Below are 14,289 nucleotides of genomic sequence, written 5' to 3' on the forward strand. Positions count from 1 at the left end.
CACTGCAACAAAGATTCCTGCTACTTACTTTCCTGATTATTTTTCCACAACTCCATCTTTCTTTCTTTGCAGAAAAGAGGAGAAAGCTGGGAGCAAAACAACCCTATGCATGCCTACAAGGGGAGTATCAAACAATAAGAAACACTTTATTTTAACTTTACAACATATAAATAGACAAATCTGTGCTTTCCAATGTAGCTTTTCTTCCCCTCCCCTAGCCAGGGTCCATGTCACAGTGTGCACCCATACCTCTGAACTCAGAGAGAAGAGGGTGACCAGAGCTGAACTGCAGAGGCCAGACCAATGCGGTATATACAAATCCAGCAGGCAATCACCCACCCCAACTGTCATCTGCTCAGGTCCCGGCTTGCACTTCGACCGCACAGCATCCTCTCCTCCGCGGATAGGCCAGCAAAAAAGGGATGCAGGAGAGCTTCGGAGAACGTGATCCTCTGAGAAGGGTCAAATTCTAGCATCCTTCTCATCAAGTCAAAGAGCTGTGCATGTTCCAGTGAGTCATGCAGCATGTATGTCTGAAACAGAACAGGGCAGGAGAGAGAGAGAGCTGTAACACTCCAGTAAGATAAGGCCTTGGATAACCTTGAATCTGCTTCTACTCCTAAAGCACAGAGGTCTCTGGCTGCAATTATGCTGCCAAGAGAATCCACTCGTTCCACACTCCGCAGTCCACCACTGCCCAAGCTCTGAAATTGAGGTGATTTGATGCCATAGGGGATGCCAAAACAAAAACACTCCCTTCTGCTGCAGCGTGGCAAATGTAACAGCGAGACATTGCAGCGCTGACGAGGGAGGGGAACTGCACAGCAATTCCACCCCCAGGAGCACACACACACACACATGCACATGCACCCCCCCCCCCCCCGCTTTAACAGCATCACAGGCCCCCTGGACATCCACACCTGGCTCTGGCAGGGGCCAGCCTGAAAGAGCAGCCCAGCTGTCACCTGCTCCAGAGGTCTAGCCTCCACCAGCAGCTGGGCAGTACCTACCCGCAGCGGCTTGCAGTTCTCTTGGACGTATCTCCCATCCGATGTGTTCTCATCCCACACCAGGTTCCCATTGTGGAAGTATTTTTGTTTCCTGTGAGCAAGGGAAAGTATTCAGTAAGGCTGTTTGGGGGACATATGCAGAAAATCTTATCCACACAGGCAGAGGGAAAGCAGCAGCCTGTAAGAGCCAATGACAATGCCTCCCCAGCCTCTGTACCTCTTCAGCGCACCTATCCTAAGGTAGTTTATCCATTGCAAGAAACAAGCAAAATGGTTACTCGAGAAAGAAAAAGCCAAGTCAGACTCTCTTGTACCTGAAGAATAAAATATTTTATCCATATGCTTTAGAGTGGTGAAAGAAGGAAAGCTGCTGTTTCTCAGAGTTGCAGAGGAAGAGCCACAGAACAGGGAATTGTTTCCATGATCCAAAGAGGCCAAGAGCAGGACAGAAGTACAGTCACCCAGTTCCCTCACAGCACAAATTACAGGCAACTACTATACTAAAAAAAAAAAAATCCTGTTTGGCTTGAGAAGGCTTCTCAGCAATAGCTGTCCATCTCAACATACATGCAGCACCACAGCTCCCTTTAGGTTAAGCCTAGAGGCTTAACACTACAATCTCTGCACTACATAAGCTGCTCAATCATTTCCGCAAAAGCCTATGATCAACCCCCCCCAAAAAAGCCACCACACCCTCTGCAACTCTTTTCTAGACTCCATGAAGTCTCCCCAGGGTTATAACCACATAGCTAAGATCTGGTATGTGGACAGAGGATTGATACTCTGACTAATTCACCACTATAAGCAGTTGACTGGACTGTCAGGATTCAGGAACAGATTCTTACCGGGTTTTATGAATCATGTGAGATGGAATTGGCCCAAGGATTTTTTCCATCATGACAAGATGTTCACGATTCTCATGGGTCTGCAAAAGAAAAGAGCAATGGTGCATTACTCAAGAACTTGGAGATCTGACAACAAAAGGTCTGTAACCTGTACAAGTACAGAGTGAGATGAGATGCTTCCATCAGGAATGATGCAGGTCCTTTCAAACTTCATTTTCTCTCTCTCATTTTCTATTCTTCACAGGTACAGTGAAGAAAACAAAGCAATCTGAACCCTGTCCTTTCAGTAAGTCACGAGTCCTCAACCAACAGGCTTTCCTGTGCTTATTTTAGCACGTAGAAAGTCAGTTTCTGATTTTCAGTGCCTGGTCTGCACTTCCCTTCCCTCCATCTAAGGGCTAGCCTTTTTAGATATTAAGGCTTCTTAGTTTGGTCAAAGGGTACAAAGCTTTTTGCAAGAGTCATACCTGAAAGAGTGTGAAGCCACGGTAATACTCAAACAAAATGCAGCCGGTACTCCAGACATCACATGGCTGTGCCCAGCCCAGCTCTGCAAAGAGAATAAAGCTAGCTTTGAGCTCCCAACAAAACCCACCAGATTTCTCCTATTTTATTTTTAGAACTGCTAGGACTGGATGAAGACATACCTAGAAGTTATCTGTGCACTCTGCAGGGCTGTACACTAGCAAGCGGTCTCACAAGAGACAGGCACTTCCATTTCAGCTTGTGCTGACCCCATGCTCCCTTGGAGCCAAGGTGAGCACCTCATAACTCTTACTGGCATTTCTTAGCCCTATGCACTCCTGGTCAAGGACATACACTACACATGGATAATTTGCATGCAGTCAGGGCCTTGGGACCACAGAGGGGGTGGGGCACCCTGTCTCCCACAGAGGTGGCATCACAACAAGTTTAGTTTCCTTTGCATGGAACAGGTTGCCCCCAAGCTGTGTTCAGAAATTGAGCTCTTTCAGCTCATTTTCCTATAGACAGCATCATCCTACAGCATCCTTGGGACAACTGTTCTCCTTCACCTGGCTAAGGCTCCCAAAATCCCAGCACTACTCACCAAGGATGACTTCTGGTGGACGGTAGTGCCGGGTAGCAACAATAGTGGTGTGATGCTCATGATCAAACGTGGCGCTTCCAAAGTCTGCCACACGGATGCTCGTGTTCCTAATAGATTTCTCCTCACAGCTCTGCAAAGAAAGAAGTAGTGCTCAGTGCTTCCGGTGGCTGGTTCAGGATTAAGGCAGGCTTTGAGAGGAGCCCCAGAGCTGCCAGGTGTGCATTAGTAATCAGAAGGACTTGAACTGTGAAGCGTGGAGCTCTTTACATCTCTGATCAGCATTAAGGAAAGCAGCTGAATGCTCCACTTTATGGACCAGAACCACCAAAGCAGAACCTTAGAGCTACTGGAAGACATGGGAAAAGAAAAAGACTCAACTTCCAGTTTGTTCTAACTAAACAGACCTTTGAGGTCCCTTAAGGCACATACAGAACAAGGAAGACCCAATTTCTGCCAGGAGAAAGAGGCAGGCTATATTCCTGGACTAGTCACCTCTCTTTCAGACGTAACCCACCTTTTTCTCATTGTACAATGTGTCAAAATCTGAGTTGACAAACAAGATGTTTTCCGGCTTGAGGTCAGTGTGAGTCAGCTGGTTGTCATGTAAAACTGCAGAGGTGGGGAAGAGAAGCAAAAAAGATTTATAAGAAAAAACACACAGCAAACCATCTATACAGCTCTGCCCAGCGAGCCAAGCAAAGCTCCCTCAGTCCCCAGGGGAGCTCCAGCTCTGGACTAGAGCAGCCACACACTGGACACCCTGACAAACCAGCTTCTTCTCAGCTCCTCCCAAACCATTCTGGTGAGCACACCCTCGCCTAGCTAGGTATTTCTGACACGGACAAGGCACCTTTTGCAAAGGAGAGCTTACAAGTCTTCTTTCCATTCCTTTCAGAAGGAAAAGGAAGCACATCTAAAGACTGCTGCTCCAGACCCCTTCCCTGCTCAATCAGTATCTCACATCTTTTTATATGCTTCACACAAGGGGAAAAAATACCTAGAATAGCTACTATTAATGCCTGGGTAGAAAAAGCAGGTACTGAGGAACAAACAGCTGCTGGCAAGCCCAAAGGCCAGCCCTAGGTAACTTACATCTCAAGGCATGGCAGAGCTGATAGGCCATGTGCCGAATCTGAGGGAGAGGGTACGGCTGGAAGTTATTCTCCTTCAGGAACTCAAAAGTGTTCTTGCCTAGAAGCTCAAAGGCAATGCACATGTGGCCATGGAAGTTGAACCAGTCTGACATCAGGACACACAAGCTGCAGAGAGAAAGATGTGAGGATCAATCATCATTCAGGGACCTGACAGAAGAGTGGTATTCCCAGCCTTTGCCTACTTCAAAAGCGGCTGGTAAGTAACTGCTATGAACCAGCAGATTCAGAAGCACAGCAACGCTTCTTGTTCCACAAGAGAGACCTCCCCTTGCTCAAACACCTTTACATAAAGATCTCCAACTCAAGTGGGACAAGGCAGCAAGCTCTTCTCAGAAGAGAAACTGGGTTAACTTATCCTTACTATGAACTGGCATGACAGTTGCTACAGTTAAATAAGCAAATACTCAGTAGAAGCGTTTGCATATGTAAGTAGAGAAAGGCTTTCTTCTCCCAAAAAGCAGAAGACGGTTCTTCTTTACACAGGAGGCAAGTAGTGGGTATTCCAGTCCTAAGCCCAGCACTACTTTGCACATTGTCTACCCAGATGGCTTGCCTCTAGAAGGCAGCACCGACTACCTCGAAGCCTCTGTAGGAACTTACAATTTGTTCTCCTTGTCCTTCTCTTTGATTTTCTTCAGGACATTGATTTCCAGCCTGGCTGCTTCTCGGTACTTTCCAACATTTTTTATGATTTTCAGTGCCACCTGAGATTTGCCTCTGTAAGGGAAGAGACAGAGCGATGAAGTCAAGGAAAATGCCAAGATCACCTCCACAGACACATCCTCAGTCCACTGAGAGTGCACATCCTGAGTAACCGTGAGGAAAGGGGTTTAGCCAATTCTGGGTCCCAACTGTCCTCTTGAGATTTGCCAAAGATTTACACCATTGTCCAGGGATGCTCCCCAGTTTATTTTGGAGCAGAGAACCATCCCCCTGGGCTTGAGGGGAGATCCACGCACAAGAGGTGGATCTGACACAACCTCAGTCTTCCCCACCTGCCTTCAAGAGCTCCCTTCTCCCATTTGCTTCAAGACAGCTTTGGCCCAGATCTGAAGCAGCTGCATGCTTGATGGGAGTTAGCTGCTCGGGAGGGAATACGCACAGAGAAGGAACTTCACTCGTGCAGTCTTTGGTAGGGACAAGAACTTCCCCTTTGCCAAAATCCAGCTTTGCTATGAGTTGGGAGTCCAAACCATTACCAATATTTCAAGTTAACCAGAACACACCTGTGATTTGAATATACATGCACCAATGTGGAAACCCAAGAAAATCAGAGGTAGTTTGTTTGTTCTGCAACAAGTCACAGAGCTACACAAATTGCCATCAAAACCTTATTTCTACCTTGGTAAAGGCCAAGACAGAAACTCACTGGGATGAAGGGGAACAGTCAAACAGCAGTGGAAGTGCCCAGACAGCAAAGAGGACGTTGCAGTAGCTCTTTAGGGGTGTGTGGAGTTTCCCAAAGGTACACAACAGACCATGCTACCGCTGACCTTTAGGTAAGCCATGCCACAGTGCACATGCCGTTCACAGAGACCTCTGAGCAGGCATGTAGCAATCACTAAATAAGAAATATTAATGGGCAGAAGGACGAGGTACCCTTCAGCAAGCTTGGGATGAACATCTGATAGTGTGTGTGGCGGGGGGGGGAAAAAAAGAAAGGTCTGGTCACTGGATAACAGATGGGAGGACTGGATGTTCTGCCCTCACCCCAACCTTGTCCAGTAGTTAAATCCTCAAACTGAAATTCAAAAAGTGAAAGACTACTACTGCTCAGTAACATTCCTCAGGGAGCTGCAGAAAGCCCTGCAAAGACACCACGTCCTGACACAGCAGCTGATAAGGTCACTGTGACTCCAGCAGACACCTCCTCTCTCCAACTGTGCCAGAGAGATTTCTGAAGAGGCAGGAGGAGCCCAGTAGCTCCTGCACTACGCTTATCCCTCGGCTCAGAGCCAGACGGAACGTCAGGAAGAGACAAGGGTCAAGTGTAATCACAGGAGAGGAGAAAAAAAATAGTACTCTGGCAGATTAAGAGGTCACTTTCCCCAGCTGACTGTCCCATCCCTCTGCCAAAATTCACTGCTTTTACAGTAGGACAGCAGAACAGAGTATGTGTCTAAGCCCTCAGCTCCTGAACTCCCCTGCTTGGCTTAACGCATCAGTTTGCAAACTTGGATAGCTGAGGTATGAACAAGGCTCCTTTCCGCTTGCTAAGAGAAATAACTTCTATCATGGTGACAAGTGGGAGGTGGCAACACTTCAGCCCAACAGAGTCCCAAGCCCACACAAAACTGGCAGCATTAATCCCGCGACACTTGTGAGGGCCTGAGCTTGTTCCACAAAGGACAGGCAAGTCATCTGGAAGCGAAAGATGCCTACCTGGCGTGGTCCACACACTCCACAACTTTGCCGAAAGTGCCTTCACCAAGGCTGCCGACAATTTCATCTAGGAGAGAAAACAAGAGCGGACGTGAACTTCCGAGACTTGGCGAGAGCTGAGGTCCTGCAATTTCACAGCGATAAAATGTCAAAACAAAAATTGTCTCTCACTGCTACACTCTTTAAAACTCAAGTGTCTATTGTCTGCCTCAGGCAATTATTGGTCAGTCCATTTATAAGCAATAAACACTAGAGACCCCTCCAGTACAAAAAAGAGAGATCTTGTCTAACATGGGGATAGAAAGTAGAGAGGTAAAGTTTTACGAAAGGTGGCTGTACATCGCTCTTGGAGCCAATCGCCGATCCTGCACACCAGGTGGCCTTCTTTGTCATCTTCCACGCTCCTGCTGCGCTTACTGCTCTGTTGGCTTCTCTGCACACACCGCCCCCCGAAACGGCATACGACCAAGCGCACACAGCGGGCAGTTCCGAATGGCAGATTGTGTTGTCATTCAAAGGTGGAGACGACGGTGCGTCGGTGGTTGGATTTTCCAGATCCCAGCATTTCATAAGGCACACAGCATATATAACGATAGGGATATTGCAAGGGACACGTCAAGACACAAACTAACTTCAAAACAGAAAAGTAATCAACAGCTACAGGTATGTAAAGAAAACTCTCTCATTAGCTACAGTGTCTGATGCAGCAGCCTCTAAGCAGGAAAATGCCCCCCTCTTCTCTGAAGGGAAGCAGCAGCTGGGAAGCTCCAGTCACTGGTTTGGCACCACCATTCCCCACAAGATTTGCCACAGAGGAGCAGCTTCCCCTGCAGCACCAGAGGATGCCACCAGAGGAATGAGGTGGAGGAAGAACACGGGCTTTGCCAGAAGAAGGTCATTTTCTCCGCTGGCAAACATGACGATGGGTATACAAGCTGTCAGTTTGGACAAGCTGTCCAGTAGAAGCCAGAGTAGCAGTTCTCCCATTGTGTAGTCTGCTCTCTCGTACCTCAATTAATAGATCGCCAGCTACACAGAGACGTATCCTGCCCCTGCTATGAATCAGCCCTTCCCTCCTTCACAGAACCAACAACAAAACTGATCCTATCTTTGCAAGCCTGACTGAATGCAAACAGACCTAGTATTGCACATCTTTCTCAGGATGCAAATTTAAGCCTGGAAGAACTTTAGGAACAGGACAGAGAGTGTTTCACTATTAGCTTCCAGTGTCCACTGAAGGTAAGAGGTCACAATTACCCCTGCTACTACTAGCTTCTACTGGAAAACCAGCCGAACATTCCCAGAAGGATCCAGGGACCACAAAGCAAACTGTCCCAATACCTGAACTTTTCTATTTAGCCTTAAAAAAAAAAAAAAAAGTTACAGTCTCTGCAGCCAAAGAAATGCTAACAAGGCTCTACACTTCCATGCCTGAGCTTCTATCCATCTTCTCTACTGCACCCCGCACCCCCTTACCAGTCCAAAATAACAACCTACGAACAAACCCTAAAAGGTCAGCTGAAACAGAGAAGAAGGTAGAAAGAACAGTTGAGACAGCTGTGAGACTTCAAAGGATTTAGATCACGCCAGCCAAAACCTGCACACTGTACCACCACACACACACAGGCAAACAGTCTTGAGTGTTTTAATCATAACCTTGCCTTTTTCTAAGACTCAACTCAAAAAGTCAACTGGAAAGAAATAAAACGAGGAAAGCAACAGACCATCAGAAGTTCCAAGCCATGCAGCTATCTATTATAACTGCAGAGATCAGGACTTGGTCACTTGGTTGTACTAATAGCTAAAAACAATGAACTTGTGAACGACAGACACGTTCCTTACTGGAGCGAGAGAAGCAGTGAAGCAGAGACGTTTGGTCTGATACCTCACAACACCTCCAGGGCATTCCAGGTCCTGGGACAAGTCTCCCCACCCAGTGCCAAATATTCCCTGTTAATCCTTCAAATATCTAAGGCAAGGGACAACATGTTGCATTATAATTAGAGTGGAAAACACTGACGTTTTCAAAGAAGCTGAAGTCCGAGGACACTCATGTGAAAATAGGCAAAGAGGACGTGTGTGTTCTCAGAAGGTGAAAGTCTCTAAGTACTGTGGGACAGGAGTTAATAACCACATGGCTAATGACTCAGAAGAGTAAGCCTTGGTATAGCTGAGCGGTCCCATAGGGTACAGGATCCTGGCACAAGTCAATCAACACGCCTTCACAGGAGTGCTTTGTACCATCACTGAATACCAAAAACCCCCAGAGAAGCATCAATATGCAGAAGTGAAACCCTTGTCATGCATAAACCTTAAAATGACCGATGCGGCAGCCAGGCTGGCCTGCATCCAAGACTCACCCTTGTTAACTCATCGTGCGTTTGCGCCACTTGAAGCTTTCTCCAATCCCCTCCCCTGGCCGTAACAACACAGCTTAGTTTCCTCATGTATTAGAGCTACAGGGGCTGGACTAGTAAAACCCGATAGCTACAAATGCTTCCAGCTTAACAAGACACAGATTTGGGACTATACATTCCACATAATCAAAACAAACACAAAAATGGGATTAGAGGTACTCACCCAAAGTGCTCAGAGCTGAAAGGAGGTAAAAGGACAGTTAAAAACCTCAACAATCCTGAACTCGTTCTGGATGCTACTCACCGAGGAGGCACTGCTACAAGACCTGGTCCTGCGTTTCCGGCAGTGATGCTGATGCTTCTTTGCGCGGTGCTGCTCTCTGCCTCTGGATCTCCGCCAGTTTCGTGCGCGAGTCGAATAATAGTCCTCTCCAAAAGACGGGCTTCGGTCTTCAAATCTGTAGGTGTCGCTGTCCCGTCTGTCTCTGTATCTCCTGTGGTAAGGCATCCTGTCATGGCTGCGTGACAGACAAAAACCCCTTTATAAGCCAGAAGAGCGGGAAAAACAAACCAGAGTCCTGCTGACAGCAAGAGCTCTTCTTCCCACTACCTGGTGGCAGGGAAACAGCAGCAGCATCCTAGCTTCAAACAACCACCCCGCTACAGCTCAAGTGCTGACCACTCTTCAGGCAAGCTTCTCCAGTAAGAAGGAGGAGAAGGTTAGCTAAAGAAAATGGTGTGGCATCTCCACATTTCAAGAAGCTGGGGGAAAACCACCCACGTACTCAGAGCTAGGCTTGAGCCGCCTGCCTTATCTGAGCCACCTCCATCACCATATTCAAGTATTTTTCTAACATCGTTTCTCTTCCCCCAGGAAGGACTCTCATTAGTTTTTACACAAATGAGAATTGAATGCAGCAGGAGTGCACTAGTGATCACCCCGGTGGGGATCAGAGTCCCCTAAACACTAAGCCTTCAGCGTACACATGCACAACAACTCAACAGATCATTAATGAAAGACACAGAAAGTTCAGGCTCTGCAGTTTAGCCAAGCCCCTGCCTCCAGTGACAACCGAGGGTTGCAAATACGTAAGGTAAACCATGCGTTAGAAAGGGCCACAAGACAAAGTTCCCCTTTTTCAGTAGTTATAAGCTGTTTTAGGTACGGTGTGTGCATATTAACTGAAGAATATTAACAGCTCCTCTGTGCTCGGTTAGAGAACATCTGTGAGTTGGAAGTGCCTCAAGCTAGAACCGCAATTCTGTAACTCCTGCTTTTTGCTCTGAAGGTCCTAGTTTAATCCCATGGGCTTTCTTGGCAGAACTGTTATGGTTACCTTTTTAAACAGTACAACAAATACAGTATCGCTTAACCATGGTTTGCTTGTACCTCCAAAAGCATGTCTCTCTTCCCCACCCCAACAGTTATTCTTGATCTGATAAAATACTACCTTCGCTGCAAGTCACAATTCACATATCACCGAATGAGAAGCCAGGGTTTAAGTAGGAGACGTCGTAACTCAGAGAATGAACAGCATACTGGCTTTCCATGAGAGATGATAAACGCAAAGTGTGATCAACAGCAGCATTTTGGGCACATCACTGGCCAGCTTGATGCTGTCTTATGTAGCCAGCTGAGAGCAGAGCAAATGCATCTCTGACCAAAACCTCGTTGCAACCGCTCCGCTCTGGAAATAGGAGCTTTTGTTGTTTCCCCCACTCTCTACTTTGGCAACAGTCAGCTCTCTTGCTGACAGCTTAACAGTACACAGACGTGTATGCAGTAAGCAGGTGGTTCACTTCATCTTGGATCAAGAGCAAATAGCTTCACACTGTCTGCCAAGACAGCAGCAGCTTTAGGTCACCACTAAACTATCCAAAACAAACAAACAAAAACCCTGCAGCTTTATTCCAACACCAGTACTCCACTCAAAACATACCTTTGTGAAATTTCAGCCTGAACTTTCAAGACACAGAGGATTCAGAAACAACAGTGGAGATCTGAAGGGCTCAAATACTCAGGAGACCAACAAACCTGTAAGAGGCTCACAGTCTGAGCCTAAAGGGGCAAAAGATGGTTTTCATCCAAAGCTGTTCTAAACAATCCATTAGATGAAAATGGAAAAGTCCATCATGTGCATCAGTTGTATTTCACAGTGCACTTCTTCCAAGTGAACAAAAACCAGAGCCAGAACAGAAATTAAACAACAGAACAATTAAGGAATTTAAAGAGGAACTCAATTCCCTTTTAGCTGCACCTGTCCTGCTAACGTCTCAGTTGCTAGTTGATCCAGTGGAATAGCACCTGGACAAGCTCCAGCACCACCGAGCAGCGAGGACAGCCAACCTATTTCAGTTCCTCACCATGAAGTATCAGCACACAGCTCCCTATTAACACTCCTGCCTCTATTCCAGAAGCCTCACCACAGATCCTTTTATCAGATGATAGTTATCCATTGTGCTTTTAGCACCTGTGTGCTAATTCATCTGTTCCCATGGAAACACTGAACAAAAGGAACAAAATTAAAATCCAGGGCCAGAATAGGAAAGTTCAGTTAGAGTTATGGTATAAGAGAGCAGATATTTATAATTCCTTTCTGACAGTATAGGTCAGGTAAAAGAATTTTTACTCTGAGTTGTAATTTCAGAAGAAAACGGGCTGTCAAGAGAGAAAGACTTTAATGCCTGCGTAGCATTAGAGCTGGGAAACATGATTCCAGGGCAGACTGTTCTGTCTCATTAATATTAAAGACATGCCATTATTTTGGGAAGAACTTTTGGCTAGATAGAGAGGCAGAAATGCACAAGAGAAGGCAAACAAATAAGCCATTTACTTCCATCTCTAGGATTTACAGTTTTAAAGCCTATCCACAATCAGGAAATGAAACTCGTCACCACTCAGTCCCGGCTCTGAAACGTGATCAGGATCAACAATGAACATATATAAAGAGCATAAACTCACCTGCACCACCAGCTGTAGCCACGTGCCAACACCAAAGCAGCTGCTGAGCAGAAGTGCCGACCTTTGATGAAACCAACTCTTACCTTCTAGACCGCGATCTCCTTGCAAGATCCCTCCGGGGTGGGTATCGCAATCTTCCATCGTAGTCTCTGCTACGAGACCTCTTCCTCTTCCATTTGTGACCCAAGTAGGTCTCCTGCTCAGGGGACCGGTATCTCTTACAGTGATGCATCTAAGAACATCAGAAATTTCCAGTTTAGCTCCTGCTCAAAACACTCACTGCTTCATGCTCTAACCACTTCCTGAAAGAATCACAAAGCTTCTCATCCCATCAAACAAGGAGGATGGGGACAGAAACCGCCCTAAGGGGTTCAGGAAAGAGCTGTGAAAGCCACAGCAAAAAATTCCCATAGAAATTAGGCTGAGACCTTCACAACAGAATCACAGAACGGTTGCGGCTGGAAGGGACCTCTGGAGATCATCCAGGCCACCCTCCCTGCTCAAGCAGAGGCACCTACAGCAGGCTGCCCAGGACTGCGTCCAGACAGCCTTGGAATGTCTCTAAGAAGGGCAACATTCAACAGCAAAAACACGCAGCCAACACCAGCACTACTAAAGAAACGCCATCATTAAATCATAGTTTAAGTTTCAGCTCTCCTCTCAGAAAGCTAAAGTCATTAGAAGAACTTTATCATTTATTTTTCCGGTGTGCCTCACAATAATCTGTACATAAATCAGCTCCACTAAGCCTCCTCCGCAGCTGTGTAATCTATCCTCTGGGGCTCTTAAACCTGACGGGGAGAAGAAAGTGTTTTTTAAAAGACGGATCATAAAGCTGTGAGAACTGGCACACGCACAGGACTCGGCACCAGACACAAGGCAACTTTGGTGTAAGTGTTCTTGTAAAAGCGCAGCAGCCTGGGCACGGAGAAGCAATACCTGGGTGACTAAAAGCGAAGTGGAACCAGACCGTTGAGGCCAGCTACGTCTAGACACTCCGCTACCTGAATTCAGCCCGCGTTACTCCCATCTCGGGGGAAGGCGCAGGGCTCTCGGGGCCGCCCCAGCCGCACGCAAACTCCGCCCGGCCCCGGGCCGCAGCTGACCCGCTAGAAGCCTCCGGCCGCGCCCGAGGCCAGGCACCCCGGCGGGGCCCTCCCGGGGACCGGGCCGCGGCCGCCCGCCCGCCCGCCCGCCGCCGCCGAGCGGGCCCCCACCGCCGGAGCCACCTTCGGCCCGAGCAGCGGGCGGCGGCGAGGCGCTGAGAGCCCCGCGCGGCCTGGGGCGGGTGGGCGAGCGGGCCCCGCTCCCCGCCGCCGCCCCGGGCCCGCCCGGCCGCCGCCCCGCGGCCTGCCCGCCCGCCCCCGCCGCGCGGCCCCGCTCACCGCCCCTGCGCGCCCCCTCGGCGCCGCGCTCGCCGCTGCGGCCCGGCCTGGCCCGGCGCGGCCCAGCAGCCCCCGCCGCTCCTCGCTCCCGCTTCCGCTTCCGCCGCCCGCGCGCCCCGCCCCGCCCCGCCCCGCCCCGCCCCGCGCGGCGCCGCTCCGGCCGCTCCGGCCGCCGCCTCGGTGGCCCGGAGGAGGCGCGTTAACCGCTTGCTCGCCGCGGCCTTGCGCGCCGCGGTCTGCCTCGCCCCGCCACGCCGGGGTTCGGGGCCGGGACCGGGCGTGGCCCTTCCCCGCGCCGTCAGGGCCTCCCTGCTTGGCCCCGCGGTGCCGCCCGCGGCCGTGCTCCGCACCCGCTCCCCTCCCGCCATCGCGCGCTCGCAGCCACGCGCGAGGCCTTGGTCTGTCGGAGAGGCCGTGAGCCGCGGGAAGGGGCGGCACGCAGCCGGGCGGGCTCGGCGACCGGCCGCAGCGACGCGCCTGCCTTCGCGGGGCGGCTGCCGGCGGCGTGCGGCTCCCAGCCTGGGGCGGACGCATCGTGACCCGGGATGGTTTCCGCCATCTTCCCTGGCACCGCGCACGAGGCCTCGCCGCTCCTCAGGGCCGGGCCGCCGCTCCCCGAGCCGCGCTGGCCTGGGCTCTTCCCTCTGTTCGCTGAGGTCTCGGGTTCGCACAGGACCCAGGGCCTGGTCCGGCTGTGGCTGATTCCCGGTCATTAAAGACTCTTCCCGCAGGCCGGGAGGGGGTGACGGGCGCCTGGGCTTCTGCAGGGTTTTGCACGGATTATTTATTACAGATTTGGGCCTTTGGGATTTAAACAATTGCTTTTTGAATGCGCAGTACTGTCTACAGCAATGCCCTGTCTGCCACCTGCCCTTTGGACACATTTGCAAATAATCGATCCTCACAATTCACGCATTATTACCCATTCGCAATAGCTTTGGGAGGATTTGTCCCGCATTCAGTGGAATCCCTCTCTCCCTGCACTCTCAAAAAGGACCCAGAGGGAAATTTCAGGGGCTGGGAAAGGAGTCCAGCCCTTTGGGCCGAATTCGCACCCCAGCCCCGCCACCGCGTCACTGGGTGACTCGGGCGAGCTGAGTCACATCCCAACGCGTAGCGCTGGTC

At 49.7% G+C, this 14,289-nt stretch overlaps 1 protein-coding gene across 1 annotated transcript; it reads right to left on the reverse strand.

Moving 5' to 3' along the window:
* Positions 1-125: 125 nt before the first annotated feature.
* CLK3 (CDC like kinase 3) lies at positions 126-13,304 on the reverse strand. The gene is made up of 13 exons (XM_064517612.1): positions 13,165-13,304; positions 11,863-12,011; positions 9,122-9,335; positions 6,800-6,893; positions 6,461-6,527; positions 4,679-4,795; positions 4,017-4,183; positions 3,439-3,533; positions 2,925-3,054; positions 2,323-2,405; positions 1,856-1,935; positions 1,011-1,101; positions 126-533 (listed from the first exon to the last, which is right to left on the reverse strand). Exons 2-13 carry the CDS (start codon positions 12,009-12,011, stop codon positions 348-350), a joined length of 1,473 nt encoding a protein of 490 aa, XP_064373682.1. The 5' UTR covers positions 13,165-13,304; the 3' UTR covers positions 126-347.
* Between the last annotated feature and the right edge of the window lie 985 nt (positions 13,305-14,289).

This window comes from Dromaius novaehollandiae, chromosome 10 (assembly GCF_036370855.1).
Source record: "Dromaius novaehollandiae isolate bDroNov1 chromosome 10, bDroNov1.hap1, whole genome shotgun sequence".
NCBI classification, from domain to species: domain Eukaryota; kingdom Metazoa; phylum Chordata; class Aves; order Casuariiformes; family Dromaiidae; genus Dromaius; species Dromaius novaehollandiae.

Bases quoted from the DNA above. Each gene is read 5' to 3' on its own strand.
- CLK3 (XM_064517612.1), bottom strand. From the start codon at position 12,011: ATGCATCACTGTAAGAGATACCGGTCCCCTGAGCAGGAGACCTACTTG. The intron at 6,528-6,799 runs GTACAGCCACCT...TTTCTCTCCTAG, and splicing joins CGATTGGCTCCAAGAGCGAT to ATGAAATTGTCGGCAGCCTT. The intron at 534-1,010 runs GTAGGTACTGCC...GTTCTGTTTCAG, and splicing joins AGAACTGCAAGCCGCTGCGG to ACATACATGCTGCATGACTC.